The sequence below is a fragment of the Cydia splendana genome, chromosome 18, assembly GCF_910591565.1.
Source record: "Cydia splendana chromosome 18, ilCydSple1.2, whole genome shotgun sequence".
Lineage (NCBI taxonomy): Eukaryota > Metazoa > Arthropoda > Insecta > Lepidoptera > Tortricidae > Cydia > Cydia splendana.
This window is the reverse complement of record NC_085977.1, coordinates 5,248,173-5,265,088: the sequence shown is the minus strand read 5'-3', so window position 1 is coordinate 5,265,088 and position 16,916 is coordinate 5,248,173. Positions and strand designations below refer to the sequence as shown.

General features: G+C 40.0%; 1 protein-coding gene across 2 annotated transcripts in view; it reads left to right on the top strand.

Annotated features, from left to right (window-relative positions):
- Positions 1–16,709, top strand: part of LOC134799408 (neural cell adhesion molecule 1-like) — a 153,011-nt gene extending 136,302 nt beyond the window's left edge. Inside the window, exons 11-18 of one of the 2 annotated variants that reach the window (XM_063771803.1) lie at positions 3,086–3,247; positions 3,873–4,007; positions 7,730–7,909; positions 11,128–11,289; positions 13,679–13,936; positions 14,799–14,870; positions 15,193–15,269; positions 16,035–16,709. In XM_063771803.1, the coding sequence (XP_063627873.1) occupies positions 3,086–3,247; positions 3,873–4,007; positions 7,730–7,909; positions 11,128–11,289; positions 13,679–13,936; positions 14,799–14,870; positions 15,193–15,269; positions 16,035–16,355 (1,367 nt within the window). In that variant the 3' untranslated portion in view covers positions 16,356–16,709. Of the gene's footprint in view, positions 1–3,085; positions 3,248–3,872; positions 4,008–7,729; positions 7,910–11,127; positions 11,290–13,678; positions 13,937–14,780; positions 14,871–15,192; positions 15,270–16,034 lie in introns of both variants that reach the window. The other variant, XM_063771802.1, reaches the window with a different exon arrangement.
- The last annotated feature ends 207 nt before the right edge of the window (positions 16,710–16,916 follow it).

The following is a 16,916-nucleotide window of genomic DNA, read 5'->3' as shown; positions in this document are numbered from 1 at the left end:
TGTCATGGCCGCCATAATACAAAAAACTATTGTACGGTATTCAAATCAATTATTTATTAGTTGCGACTTCAACTAAAGCCGCCATATGGTGAGCAAGATGTGACTTAGTCGAATATCGCCGTAGAAGATGCAAATTGTTTTTTGTCAGTATTTATGGTCTCAAGCTCTTGACAGACTGACGAACAACGTAGCGACAACAATAGGGATTTACTTACGGCGCAAAACCCGAAAGAACCCTAAAAATTTAGTCTCCGATAAGTAAATTGAGACAAAGATTACTTTTCCGATCAAAATTGGAGTATCCTTTGTTCCCTATTGTCAACAAAGTGCTAATAAATTCCGTTCCATCTTAAACCGAGTCTTAAATCTTTCGCCTTCTGCAGTATCAATCATTCTAAGAGATCCAAACAATGATTAGTTACAGTCAACGGGTTGAAAGGAGAATATATTGAGATACGAATAATTCGCTTTTCGGTAAACAGGAGTAATTGATCCTGTCCCACTGCGCTGGCCTCTACTTACTAAAGCGACCAACACGGTCCCAAATGGGTCGCTACCTATCAATTTAAATTCAAAACGACACTTTCAAGGGCCTCGCTAACCTATTTCATGCTAACTTAGTACCTTGGGCAAGTTTTGATTTACCACGAGTTGATATTGAACTATCTCGCAAGTCCATCAATCAATATCGAGCTCTATTATCCTTTGGTATTAATTTACTGGCAGTTCTAATCAATGTGGCAACAAACAGGGCAAGTTCTATTAGGGCGCGGAGTGAACCGAGTGTCGGCGGGAGCGCGGGAGTGAGCATCAATCATTGGGCGTAGGACCCGCGAAGATTTACGCCGTCAACGTCACCGCGCACGACCATCTGAACGACGACAAATGTGCGCTTTGTTCCATTGCTATTTGTTACCTCACTTCGTTTGTTCCACTTCCGCACTTTGTACTGCTCGCGAACATTTGTTTGTATTGCTCAACAAATCTTAACCTCGTTGCGATTTACTCGCGCCGCGATCGCTAAACTGTGCCGGTTTTACCTTAATCACATATATATTTTCATATCCGAGTAATGCTAGGGAGGGTTGCTTTAACGTGAGCAAATATTTGAGAGTTTAATGAAAATCTAAAGCAGGCGGGAGCGCAGTTTTGTAAGTGTATAAATGAATCACGTCGCCGACTGCGCCGCTTTTGGGGGAACAGTCGGACGATAAAATTTATAATATCGTCTAACTTCTGTTATGATTTAACGAACTGAATTCGGGCTCTCTTTGTCTTTGTGTTAATTATTACATTCCTTCTTGTTATTGAAACGCGTCGCTTTGGGAAAACCGAGCCATGCATCTGAGCGTCGTAATTTTCCTTTTACAAAACTCTACTCGAAACAGGAATGCTTTTGCGCTTGTTATTTCGTGAGATAATAATAAAATAAATATACGAGAGTTTATGAAATAACACACATTTACTTGTGTTCTATATTTTACAGGTCTTGTTAGCTTTCGTTACACAAGAGTTGCCTTTTATACGCTTCGGTTATTATACAAGCTCGATAGGTTAAACCTCTTTTTATTACCTGCCGGGGCGATGTAGTTTATGCAAAACGTTTTATAGCTGAGTATTTTACTGTGGAAAGACATAATTAAAGCACAGTAAGTACCTACTCTATTCAAAAACTATACATATTTTCTTATATTTCTTATATAAGACTATACCTTTACATTCCATAGTATAATTATCATCCAAGGTTAATTCAGCCATCTGTTCAATCAAAAGATTTTAGTATAGAGGCGGATTGCCAAATAAATGTATGACGCCATCTAAAGCCATACCTTTGGCCTATGCTCGAGTAGATGGCGACACTTTTTGACATTTAACAAATTCAACACATATCAGTGAAATGGCGTTCTAAAAGTTTTAATCATGTGTCGAAAGATGGCAGTAGAGTTACAGTTTATATATTTGTGATCTACTCACAAAGCCCTTTCATTTGGTACCCCACATGGTATGTTTAAAATTAAAAGAAAATACAAAAAAGTGTGTACTGCCGACTTTATGACGTCACAGCAACTACCCCCACCACTTCCGCGCTTGTCATCTCATATATTTGTGTTCAGGGAATTACAATAATGCATCGATACCATGCATATTTTTTTTTATACCACATCGGTGGCAAACAAGCATACGGCCCGCCTGATGGTAAGCAGTCACCGTAGCCTATGGACGCCTGCAACTCCAGAGGTGTTACATGCGCGTTGCCAACCTTTTAAAAACCTGTACACTCCTTTTTTGAAGAACCCCATACTGTAGACCGTCGGGAAAACCTCGGAAGGGAGCTCATTCCACAGCCGGAGCGTCCGCGGGAGGAAATTCCTCTTAAATCGCACAGTACGCGACCATTTAGGTTCTAGGGTGTGAGGATGAACACCCTGCTGACGGCGAGCGGTGCGGTGATAGAAAGCGGCCGTTGGCATCATGTCAAATAGTTCCTCAGAGCATAGCCCATTGTACAAGCGGTAGAACACACGCAAGGAGGCAAAGTCTCTCCTTAGACTTAAAGGTTCAATACCGCTTGTGAGTTTGGGATCATCGACGATGCGCACAGCGCGCCTTTGGACTGAGTCGAAGGGTCCAAGCTGGCATCCAGGTGCTCCTGCCCAAAGGTGACAGCAGTACTCCATATGGGGTCTGACTTGCGATTTATAAAGCAGCAGTCTTTGCCCCAGAGTAAAGTATCGCCTCGCTTTATTGAGCACACCAAGTTTTTTGGACGCCAGCGCAGCCTTACCTGAATCTGATTTATTCACAAATCTGAGACGACATGAACGAAAACTAACCTAAAGCCTGTGCGGCCGGGGTACTAAATTAAGCCCTACCTAGTAGTAAAACTATCTAATAAGTCTCCCAATGTTTAATTATACCTTATATCTTACCATTCCTTAATAGCTAGTAACAAAAAGAGAACTATAGAAAATAACTATGTGTAAAAGTATTAGATGGTGGCAGATACTTTTGGTGCGTTGTTTAATCTGCTACTATCGCTGCTGACTGTACTATATCGTTGTAAGTAATTTATTTTCTTGATCAGACGCCCCAGTATGCGCCCACCCGTCGCCTCAAGTACTAGGAGCGCAGATGGACGAAGCGTTACGGGTACGGTGTTCGGTCACCGCGAACCCGCCCGATGTTACCTTCTTCTGGCAGTTCAACAACAGCGGCGAGAGCCTCGACGTGTCGCCTACCAAGTTTGGTACGTGTATCCCAACAACCTTCTTCGCCTACTTGTGCAGTCGGCATCAGATATATCGGAGCTGTCAAAGTGCTCACAAATTTCTGAACAAAGCATCTATCAAGACGTTAAAGTGGATGTTCAGGTGTTTTTGAACTAAAAATGATATAATATGTTGATTTGGAATATTTTCTTAGTCTCAGTTGTAAGAATTGGTTGCTTTTTAACCACAAAGTTGAGAATAATTTTAAGTTGTTTCTTTAGCTAAGATGGCTGTTTGGATTATTAAACGATGATTTTGAACGACGAAATGTCTTGCAGTTTGTATTTTTTGGATATCAGTTAATTTGAATACGATGTAAATTGTGATGTTCAAAGGAAATGTTTACATTTAATATTTTCCTCGCGGTGTCACCATCTAACGGTGAAAAATATAGTAATACAACTCAACAGCAAAATGTATTTGCCTTTTAAAACCCTACAATACCTATACCACGCGTTACATTTAAAACATTTTGCTTGCTTATCTTCTGCTTCAACATAAGCACGAGAGGTAAATAGCAACTTTATAACAAACAACCATTGCTTCGGGCTAGGTCAAGTCATGTAAGATCGTCCCCTAACGTATATTTATTTTAATTATCAGGCACAGCCAACGGCAGCACGAGCGAGCTAAGCTACAAGCCGCAGAGCGAGCGAGACTACGGCACTCTGAGCTGCCGCGGCACCAATAGCGTTGGCAAGCAGATTCACGCATGTGTCTTCCAAATTGTTCCCGCTGGTGACTATCATTATGCTTTTGTTAGTAGTTGATAATATAGTTTGATAATAATTTGAAGGTGTCATTAGGATGGGGACTGCAATAGATTTGCTGTTAAACGTTGACGTGGGTGAAGTCCCTGTTAATTTCCATGATTTATATTACTTTGTTATCATTACTGCATTGACGTGGCGAGTAGAACGTTTAATCCGGTACTCTACTCCAGCACGCGTCGACGCTGCAACAATAACGCTCTCATACCTAGTAGTCATCTGAATGTTACTTTAACGTTTGATCGCCAACCGTTTTTTCCTCCATTCACTCGATAAGATAGGTACCCAGATCAAATTTATCTTGAAAGATTTTTCAGGAAGGATTTTTAACCTTTTGGAATTTGTAGTAGGGGTGAAGATGATGATGATGATGATGATGATGATGATGATGATGATGATGATGATGATGATGATGGTGATGATGATGATGAGTAGGACTAGGTAGGTTACAACAAAACGAAACGGTATATAAGTAGATACATATACTAATAAACGTTTAATTAATATCAAAATTCAACTGTGTAAGTTACATAAACTGGACCTATTCTTATTTTACTACAATAACTGCACGTCCGAGCTTGGCATGTGGACTTAAATTCACTTTGTGTCAATGTAGGTAGTCTCCTATTGCACCTGCTGTGCATGAAATGGGCATTGGACTAAGTACATACCTACGTGAGGACTTTTAGTTGTTAGGCAATAGACAGTTTTAGACAATGGCAAAGTGCCCTGGTTGTAGAAGCCATACACTATACCTACCTACACTAAGCCATACACATTACCTACCTACACTAAGCCATACACTATACCTACCTACACTAAGCCATACACTATACCTACCTACACTAAGCCATACACTATACACTATACCTATTTAAAACTAAAGAGTACAAAGCCAAAATGTTAAACAAACTCACTTATATTCTCCCCAAGTTTCCGCGTAATGAATTTACTTTAAAATACTAATATTTATTATTTGTTTCTATAACAAAAATGTATGCCTGTTTATAACTTTTTTGACAATCTTCATGCGTGGCTGGCTGTATGCCGAATAAGTAGGTCTCTGTCCTTGATGTTTTTACGACAAACAATAAAAATATATTTGTATTTCGTTTAAAATATTATTTTCTCTTCGCAAGTGTGTTAAAAAACATTCTATAAGAGGAGGATAGTAAAATTAAAAGTTCGACTAATTTCCTTTGGTTTACTTTGATCATAAGCTTTTTTCGAAATTTAACTCAATTTACACAATCTTAAGCCGTTAGGTAAAATGTCTTCACTAACCGCATTGCTGTTTAATTGCGGGCTAAAGGTCAATAGATTGTAGGCAACAAATACCAGTCAGAGAGCCATTTGAATCAACAACGCAAGAGTTGAATTGGCTGCACGTTTTCTAATTTCGGCCTGCGGCTTTTAGTCGCTCACGCCAAATCTCATAACTCAACTGCACACGGCCGCCGGAGCAACTGGATGTGACTAGCAGTTTATTAAAACCTTTATACTATAACTGGACCGCATAACTATTTATATGGGATACAATGAACTCCTAGCGCGAAGATAATGGGGAAGACGAAGACCCAAAGGGCATATGTTTTTCGCGTCTTCCGCAGTTATCCTATCTTATTGATTCGGGGGTCCTTTACGTATACACTTCAACCTATCGGCATCTTTTGTGTAATCGTCCCCTTAAGATCTAAGTAGTACCTTTTGCCTACTCTAAAAGCTTTTTCGACCATCTCTATGGAGTTCAAGGGCAGCGATTATGAATTCCTTCGGTTCCAGATAGATTGCTCCAAAGTTCTTCATTCTCTGTCTTGTGATGGCGTGACATTACCTCTCCAGCTAGGTAGGTACTCGTTAACCCTTGAAGTAGCAGGAACTAGCTCCCGGATAATATACGTCATTTAAATTTGAAAGTAGTCGAAGACACGCCATAAACAAAGACCTAGACCGATTATTCCCTGAAGCACTCGGGTCCATCGGGCTGTTATGTTTGTGGTTAATGGCATCTCCTCTCTGTCTGTCAACGGGTGCCACAAGAACTAACAGATGGCATTAGTAGAGCCTCTTTTATACGAATAGTGCAACCTTGTATGAAGCGCCATACAACTCTTACATCGCGCAAATGATACAAATACAACCCCTAAAAGCTCTCACCGGACTTCGGGCCCCAAGACAAACACCCGCCTGGTGAAAGTTCTCTATATTACCCTCTCTCTACATCCTACAGGATGTTACTTCCCAGCTCACCAAAAACCAGAGTAAATGATTATTTCCGCATGGACCATCCTCTGCAAATAAGTTATCGCTGTTATTTTAAGCTTAATACTTTTAAAATTATTTAACAGTAAATGTACTAATTCCGTATTTTTTCAATCATAATTTCTACATTTTCTTTGAAAATAGTGATCTCTCTAACTCCACGTCACAGTTGCAAGTGGAAATATGAGTTGGGTGCGGCGGTGCAACGAAATTCGCCGCTTTCCGCACTGAGTTTAATATCTGCGCGTTTGTTATATGTGTAGCGCGTTGAAATGTCGCCCCTTGCTCATGATCCCTCTGAGGGAATAATTTTAAGTACGTGTAATAAGATAATCGCTTATAATGTGTGCAAACGCGATGCAGTTAGCTGGGGATCCGTCTACACAAAAATATAAATAATATATCGAGTTTGAGGTCTTTTTAAAATTTTACACATATAGAATCAAATATTGTATGAATTTGTATCAGAACGTCGATTCGCTCATGCTTGGTAAGCTATCTGAATAAAACGCATGTGCTGTGTTTATTATTTCTATTTCTTTTTTTATGTTATTTTGTACTTTCGGGAGAACAATGCTTAGAGCCCCAAATGTAGTTAATGTGAAGAAACTCGTTGTAAGGTTAAATAGTTTTGAAGATGTTCTGTTTTATTGCATGCTAAAGTTATAATGGTTAGGATTTACATAAAGAGCTTCTGAAGGTTTATACAATTTATTCGACACAGGCACCCAATCAAAGCTGTAGGTATTATGATACGGATTTTTTATTTATTTAGTTAGCAATAAATATTCATCATATTAAGAATTAGGGGTTATTTATTTTATCTATCATATGGCATTATACACTGTGTTTAGTATTAATATGCAAATCATAACTTAAATTTAGCATTCCGTAAGTAATAGTAGATGGCGTCGCTAGTGAGGTCTTTGAAATCCATGGGTGACCCGTTATATTTGGTTATAGGGTATTCGAAAACCATGTGGTGCACAGTTTGAGGGTCTCCGCAATCGCATTTCTCAGCGTCAATCCAGCGGCACAAAATCATTATCCACAGCGAGCTGCAAATTAGCAACTCGCTGTAGGTACATACATATGATTTTGGAAACAAAGCATTGTATTAATTGCATTGAATTAGCAATTTTGGCATAGATAAACCTGACAATAAGTAAAACAGTAAAATATATTCATAACATATTTAACCCAAATTACGTGAGTGACCCATTATTTATTTTTTTGTTAATAGAAATAGAAAATAGTATATTCGTGGCAATGAATTAACAGATTAAAAAAAAAGATCAAAAAACAAACTTACACATAACATCACAACGCATATCATTACATAACATAACAAGTAATATTAGCCACGAAATGGTCCAGACTCAGCATGGTTGGTTTAATAGTTGTCGAATAAAGTTTTGTCATTCTCAGCGCGCCCCAGCGCGCCGCGCAACTGCTCGCTCCAAACGGGCAACAACAGCGCCGACGGCGGCTGGCTGCGCGTGCGCTGCGTGGCCGGCTATGATGGCGGACTGCCGCAGATTTTCCTATTGGAGGCCTTGGATCCGCTCAGCGGGAGGGCCCGCTTCAATACTAGCGTTAATGACACAGGTGAGTGGCATTTATTGTGCTTGTGTGTACTTCAATCAAGTGATCGCTCTAAATGGGACATAGCGCCGATGGAGGGTATCTGCGCGTGCGCTGCATGGCCGGCTATGATGGCGGACTGCCGCAGACTTTCCTATTGGAGGCCTTGGATCCGGTCAGCGGCAGGGCCCGCTTCAATACTAGCGTTAATGACACAGGTGAGTGGCATTTATTGTGCATGTGTTTACTTCAATCAAGTGAACGCTCTAAATGGAAAATAGCGCCGATGGAGGTTATCTGCGATGCGTGGCCGGCTATGATGGCGGACTGCCGCAAACTTTCCTATTGGAGGCCTTGGATCCGCTCAGCCGGAGGGCCGGCTTCAATACTAGTGTTAATGGCACAGGTGAGTGGCATTTATTGTGCATGTGTGTACTTGAATCAAGTGATCGCTATAAATGGGAAATAGCGCCGATGGAGGGTATCTGCGCGTGCGCTGCATGGCCGGCTATGATGGCGGACTGCCGCAGACTTTCCTATTGGAGGCCTTGGATCCGGTCAGCGGCAGGGCCCGCTTCAATACTAGCGTTAATGACACAGGTGAGTGGCATTTATTGTGCATGTGTTTACTTCAATCAAGTGAACGCTCTAAATGGAAAATAGCGCCGATGGAGGTTATCTGCGATGCGTGGCCGGCTATGATGGCGGACTGCCGCAAACTTTCCTATTGGAGGCCTTGGATCCGCTCAGCCGGAGGGCCGGCTTCAATACTAGTGTTAATGGCACAGGTGAGTGGCATTTATTGTGCATGTGTGTACTTGAATCAAGTGATCGCTATAAATGGGAAATAGCGCCGATGGAGGGTATCTGCGCGTGCGCTGCGTGGCCGGCTATGATGGCGGACTGCCGCAAACTTTCCTATTGGAGGCCTTGGATCCGCTCAGCCGGAGGGCCGGCTTCAATACTAGTGTTAATGGCACAGGTGAGTGGCATTTATTGTGCATGTGTGTACTTGAATCAAGTGATCGCTATAAATGGGAAATAGCGCCGATGGAGGGTATCTGCGCGTGCGCTGCATGGCCGGCTATGATGGCGGACTGCCGCAGACTTTCCTATTGGAGGCCTTGGATCCGGTCAGCGGCAGGGCCCGCTTCAATACTAGCGTTAATGACACAGGTGAGTGGCATTTATTGTGCATGTGTTTACTTCAATCAAGTGAACGCTCTAAATGGAAAATAGCGCCGATGGAGGTTATCTGCGATGCGTGGCCGGCTATGATGGCGGACTGCCGCAAACTTTCCTATTGGAGGCCTTGGATCCGCTCAGCCGGAGGGCCGGCTTCAATACTAGTGTTAATGGCACAGGTGAGTGGCATTTATTGTGCATGTGTGTACTTGAATCAAGTGATCGCTATAAATGGGAAATAGCGCCGATGGAGGGTATCTGCGCGTGCGCTGCGTGGCCGGCTATGATGGCGGACTGCCGCAAACTTTCCTATTGGAGGCCTTGGATCCGCTCAGCGGCAGGGCTCGCTTCAATACTAGCGTTAATGACACAGTTGAGTGCCATTTATTGTGCATGTGTGTACTACAATCAACTGATTACTCTAAATGGGAAATAGCGCCGATGGAGGTTATCTGCGCGTGCGCTGCGTGGCCGGCTATGATGGCGGACTGCCGCAAACTTTCCTATTGGAGGCCTTGGATCCAATCAGCGGCAGGGCCCACTTCAATACTAGCGTTAATGACACTGGTAAGTGTCATTTGTATGCGAGTGTGTGCACTTGAAGCAAGTGCTCACTCCAAACTGGCAATAGGGAATATTACCCAAAACTCTGCGTAGAGGGCGTCACTAGCACAATCACAGAGCCTACCGCGAAACACGTAAATCTAAAGTTCGGTTTCTGTTTTCTCTATCACTCTTCGATCGATAGAGAGGCAGATAACAAAATTTTCATTTTCGCGTTTCGCGGTAGGCCACCTATTCTAATTTCAATCTATATTTTTAATTAATTTTAGAGATATCGTTAGCTAATTGATTTAAGATGAACAAATCTTATCCAGTTCCAATCGAGCACTAAGTGGCAAGGCACAGAGGTCATACCATATAAACTAGTAATCTTATAAACATGACGATAAATAGATGTTTTTTTATTCGAGAAAACATTATGTTTAAGTTTACATCATTGAATAAAAATCTCCGTCATCCATTTTGGAGCAAAAGGGGTATAAAAGGGTAGTTATTTTGATTACGAGTTTCCATAGGGAGCCATAACAATTTCAACGGCTATAAACTTGATAGCCGACGAACTATAAAATAAGTTGGTGAACTGAAAAACAGGTAGTACAGTTAACAGTTCTACGATTAAAATTGTAGGTAATACACATTTTTCGTTGTTTTTGCTTTGCATATTTTATGTATTTTGTAATACATATTATGATTATGACCAAAAAAGACGAAAATAATAATAAAACGTTGTAGTAAAAGGTGGTAAGAGTGTAGAATTATGAAACAATACACGTTTTTTTTTTCTAAAGAATTTGCCGTTTTGTATTAATAAGTTCCTCTAATATCTGTTTTTTTTTTTAACGATTTCTGTCCTACCAACCAGATTATTTTCGAGATGCACCATTTTTAAGTGGTACCTCGTACCGCACAGTTAGGCTGCAGAGAAATATAGTTAGGTGGGGTAAGAAAAATTATGGGGCAAGAGGCACACATTTGTAGGGAAAATAAACAGAGATAGAGGTACTTAAAGATATTAAAAACTAAAACTTATGCATACATGAAATTAACTTAATAATATTTACGTAGAAGTACTTTCCTCAAACGCCTACTCTTGCCCCGAGAAAAATAGAGTATGTTTCTCTTATAGTTGAATTATCGAGAAGATGGAATTGCATTTGTAGTGGTTGTATGCTGATAGTACAAGAAAATAGAAAATTCAAATATAGAATGCCTGTAAACAAACAATACTACTACATATGCAATTCCACGCTCTCGATGATTCAACTATACCCCACGTGACTGCTGCATACTACAAACTACATAAAAGCTATTTTTTGCACCCTACTACACTCATGGACAAATTTAGAGCAACGCAAAGAAAGGGTTTAAATACCAAATTTGAAATTACGTCAGGTGTTGTAATCCAGTAATGAAACCTTTTTGTGCGTTCCTCTTAATTTGGCCATAAGTATAGTTTGATCACGGATCTTATCGTTAGGTATCATATTCCACAGATGGCCTGGTGACATTCAAGCTGGACCTATCACAATTGTCTTCCGGCGGCGAGATGGAAGGCGCCACCTTCAACCTGCTCATCTTCGCGAGGAACCTCAAGGGGGAGTCAGAGAAGACCTTGCTTGAGAATATCGCTTTCAACGATGCTGCCAGGAGGACTGGTAAGGCAAACTGTGCCGTATTTCACGGATATAAAGTAGCTATTCGCTAACGTTGTTGACTGCGAATCAACGCAGCATTGCTTTCTCCTATAAGTTCGTTTTTTTAGCATTAGAAAAAGTCTACGCGATCTTAACGTGTCTTTTCATTGGAAAACGCTAAATTGCCGAAAGTATGTTTCACAGGTCATTCGTAATAAAAACCATATTACTGCGATGAATGCAAACGCCAACTTCCCTCAAATCTCCATTGAGTATCATCGCCCACACTGTTAACTGTGCATCTGTGGACCTTATGCCTTTTGTAATAAGGTCCACCGATGTACAGTTAGCAGTGTTGTTGTCAGTACCGGCATAAATTTAATAATAATTACTACGCAAGTTCCGGTTTCCTGCCTTTGAATATTTAATATGAACATTAATTAAGGTACAACCGAGAATGTGGACGGAGCGGCGGTTATCATTGTATATTGTTTGCGCTGATTATCTACAACAGTAGTGCTTGTTAAGTCTTATATTAAATTGTAAACAACGATACTTGTTAATGTAAAACTATGTTACCAAATACCATCAAGTTATTTTAATTTTACAACCAAAATATTTAGCTAGTAAAACTGGCAACTTGGTGCTTAGACTTTTATTTTATACAAATCTGCTGATTATTTGTTAAAATAATGGTTCTTTGAACCAATTGGTATAGAACCCTTAAAGTACTTACAATTACGAAAAATAAATTAAATTTGATTTAAAATTTGGCTTATAAGGCTAGAATCAATTATATAATTATACAAATAACTAAATAAGAATAAGGACTCTTTAAGGAAAGGTAGTCCTAATTAAATGGCTAATTGTATTTTGATATAGGTACACCTATATCAAAATACAATTTAAATTTAGCCAATCGTACACGTACGAATGTATATACTTTTTGCCTGAAAGGAAACTTTATTTATTTTATTCCAAGCGTAAAAAATAGCCTACGACAAAAGCTACATGCACTTGACTGTATTTTCGACCTGTACTTATTTCGCAAATGAATACGTAGGTATGTACTTACTTTACTACTGACCCACCATCTGACCTCACATGTAATATTTTAGTTGTAACTAATATCATTTAAAATGTGTGACAGATAACATTAAGCTCCTAAGCCCTTTGAAATAATGAAGTTGGCTGCCCTAAAAGCAAAGTTTCAAACAGCGAATGGTCAGGATTTAATCGAAAGTGTTCGAAAAGCTTTAAGTAATTAGCGCAGACTCTGGAATTGCTTATTAATTATTTAATTGCAATAGCACTTTATTGTTTGAATTCGGAAAATTATGAAATTAGCGGCTGAACCGCTTATAAAGATTTAAGTGATATTATAAACCTCAATTGGTTGCCCTGCGTTTTATCATACCATTAATATCACAAAGAGAGAAACGAGTATCATTTATCTGGTTTATTGGAATTATATTGGGTAATTTGTCAAATATTAAAGAGCTTTTTTTTTCAAATTAGATGCACTCTGCTAATTCCGAGCCATTTATTTATTAAAATCTTAATTCCAAAGAGGATATAATTGTAAATAAACGAATTATTTTACCTTTGTCAAAAACAATTTGAGCAAAAAACCATAATGTAAAATCGAAAACCATTGGTTTAATTAACTGAAAATTGGCTCATACATCATCGTTTAATAACATTGCAAATAACGTGACATTCGTTCCGTGTGTCGCCGGTGACTGTGACCGACGACGCGGGGCTCATGTCCGACACGTGTTGATGGATTGTGTTTAGCTCTCCGCCGCGTTGATCGTGTTATGACAATCCGTTCGTAGTTTTGGCGCTTTCATATATTAATTGATACATGTTTACACTTTTTATCAGCGCCGTTTTAACGAGGTTTAATGTTTAATCAAGGATTGTGTTTAGCATCAGACGCGTTGATTTTGTCATATATGTTGAACAATCCGTGCGCGATTATGGCATTTGTATGTTTTAGTTTATGCATAATATTATTAATTTATTACCCACACGCATAGGAAAATACACGTGCACTAAGGTCAGCGATCGAATAAATACATTACCAAATTTATTGTCAAACAAACCCCTTTACAACACTGAAGCAAGCAGTAAGGGCCCCCCCACATCTGGCGTCTTGCGAGCGTCGGCGTCTCGTCGGCGTCTACAACTCTATGACCCAACGTCGACGCGACGTCGACGCAACTGCGCAGCGACGTCATTTTCCATAGCGCTGACCGACGCCGACGCTCGCAAGACGCCAGATGTGGGGGGGCCCTTAGTGTTTTAAATAAATATTAGCATACCTTTTGATAAAAGGGGTATTTAGCCGATACATACCATTATTGGAGGTTTTTATCATCCCTACAATCATGTCTACTTTTCCCAGATGGCAAAAGCGCGATGGGTGGTATCACCCTCGGCGTTGTCGTCGCCGCCGCGCTCGGCGCCGCCCTAGCCATCGGCGGCATAGCCTTCGCAGCGCTCTGTGCACGGCGGCGGCGCGCTCGACCGCCGCATAAGCATCCTCCGGGCGACATGTTGGAGTTGAGCGATGGCGGAAGGCGGTACGTGGTGGCGTACACCATCAAACCGTCGCCTGAGCTGAAGACGCCCGAGCCGCAGCCAGACATATTGAATGCCCCAGGTATACCCACACTTCTGTTATCATAGCTGCCATCAGCGGCATAGCCTTTGCCGCGTTCTATATATTTAAGTGCGGCGGCGGCGGTATAAAAAAATATTTTTTATTTTTAATATTGTTTTTGACGACCGCTCTGGCCTAGTGGGTAGTGACCCTGCCTGCGAAGCCGATGGTCCTGGGTTCGAATCCCAGTAAGGGCATTTATTTGTGTGATGAACACTAATATTTGTTCCTGAGTCAGGGGTGTTTTCTATGTATATAAGTATGTATTTATCTAAGTATATAAGTATGTATATCGTCGCCTAGCACCCATAGTACAAGCTTTGCTTAGTTTGGGGCTAGGTTGATCTGTGTAAGATGTCCCCTAATATTTATTTATTTATCCGTTCCATATATGTTGTTAAGTGTTCAAAACATTAAGATGCTCATTTTCCTCATTTAAATAGATTTTGTTATAAAATTTAACGTTTGTCATCAACTCGGCATCCCTATTGCGGAATCCTGTGCATACCTAGCGACAAAAAATTGAATTACCTCAATTACCTGATTTTGAGTGAAGTGATCCCAAAATATCCATTATATCCAAGTACACAATCCTGACTTTAGTAATGAGGTAGATTCAGCTTTATGACCCCCGGGAAATAATACCGGTTATAAAAATGGTACTGCTTTGATACATAAAGGTTAATTAGGAATTGATCTTATGGACAGCCGAAAGCCTGATACTTTTTGCCTGGCATTATCGCAAATAATCAGCCGATGTTTTTAAACTCATTGAATATTATTCCTGTACCAATTGAACAATAATTGTTACAAATCGTTAAATTATAAGTCCTTGATATTTCAGATAACATCTTTTTTCTAGATTGTGAAAACCAAAACGTCCCACCAACTGCGGAAGAAGCGGATGAGTGGCCTAGCATAAAAGAAGTCCGAGGTAAAGATATAGTTCAATTAGGTACTTAGTTAGTTTAATTGTCCTAAATCTGATTTCTCCAATTTTTCAATCTCCCCACTCTCGGGAGCCCCAAGAAAATGCGTTATAATTGAAACACTAAAAGTAAATATATGTAGAAAGAAATTCTAATAAAGTTTTGCAAATTTGTGGAACAGAGTGTTCACGTGTAAGCTATGGCACCCGCAGTGTGGATTTTACTTAGCTACAATTTTAAATTTCGGGACTTAATATCTTCTTTTGAACTACAGGTAGGCACCTACAAAACCTACATGTGTGATTTAGCTTGAATATTGTTTTGCAGGAGACTGGACCAAAGCGGGTGCAGTATTTTCAGCAGAAGACTTGGCTCTTCTTGACAGCGCTGGACACCCACAGCAGGTAATTTAACTCATAAATCTCAAAATATTTAGGTTTTAATTATTTTAAGCGCGCGGTTGTTTTATGCGATACTAGCGCCCCGCCCCGGCTTTGCACGGGTTACACAAAACCTTAACAAATTATACACCTAAACCTTCCTTAAGAATCACTATTGATAGATGAAAACCGCATGAAAATCCGTTCAGTAGTTTACGAGTTTATCGCGAAAATACCTACACACAAACAGACGCGGCGGGGACTTTGTTTTATAAGGTGTACTGAAACGCAGCGTTAAACGCCATGCGTTTGCCATACACCATTTTACAACAGATAATCTAATCATTGTAATTTTTCCTGCATTCCGTTGATCGTATGCGTTTAAGGCAACAAACAACCGCGAAATTTAATGTCGGCTAACTATACCTAATATGAAAATGAAATTGGGATAGATAAATTAATGGTATAGACTTAATTGATCATACTTTTTAAAGTTTTCACTCATTTTGACGACCGGTCTGGCCTAATGTGTAGTGACCCTGCCTGTGAAGCCAATGGTCCTGGGTTCGAATCCCGATAAGGGCATTTATTTGTGTGACGAGAACAGATATTTGTCCCCGAGTCATGGATGTTTTCTATGTATTTAAGTATTTGTATATTATATTTATCGTTGTTTTTACAACACAAGCTTTCTTGAGCTTACCGTGGGACTTAGCCAATTTGTGTAAGAATGTCCTTATAATATTTATTTATTATTTTGTATACTTATAGATTCTTTTATATCAACAGCTTACACCCGGCAGCGACATGCCGAGCAGTAGACAAGAAGACGTTCTAAACCAGAACCTAGCTCAATCGGCGTTAGCTAATAATTTTAGGTCTAATTTCGTAGTTACTAACAGCCCCACTCTCGGGAGCCCCAACTTTGTGTGCCCCAACGGCAATGTTGGATCGCCGTTTGGTAGTCAGACGCTGACTCTAAGCGGGCCGACTCTAAGTTCTAGTAGTTTGGCGACTTCGACTTTACATAGGAGTAAAGGGAAAGGCAATACGAGAAGAAGAGAGCATGTTTTAGCAGAGAATTTGCCAGGACCGGAAAGTTGCGTGTAAAATATTAATTTTTACCTTGAGTTCGATTTATAAGAGCCAACGCGGGATGTAACTGTTATGTCAATATTTTCATAGAGAATCAGCGCTAGCTCTTGTGAATTTGTAACGATATTTGATATTCAACGACATTCTAAGTAATTGCGGAGTTCGTATTCATATACGTGGGATTAAAGCTGTTATACACAGAGGTTATAGGTGCTTTGAGCCTATTCCGAACTACTTAATTTTATACCAACTTTTTTTAAATGCCGAAATATAAGAAGGTCTTATCGGAGTCATTATCGTTCCAGCCCAAAATTATTGTTATTTTGTAATACTGACACAGGAACCACTTATGTAATTTATGGTGTCCGAATATTCCACGGAAGAAAGAATGAGCGCGCCGCGCTCTGGAAAATTCTTAATACTTGAAATAAAAATAATATTTTTTTTAGTACTTAATTGACTGTTCAAAAGCACCTGATACCTTTAAATATAATAATGAGTCACATAGAACATGAAAGACAATAATCTGTTCCTTTAAAAGTGGTTTGTAGCCGTATATACGTGTGTAAGTGTTAT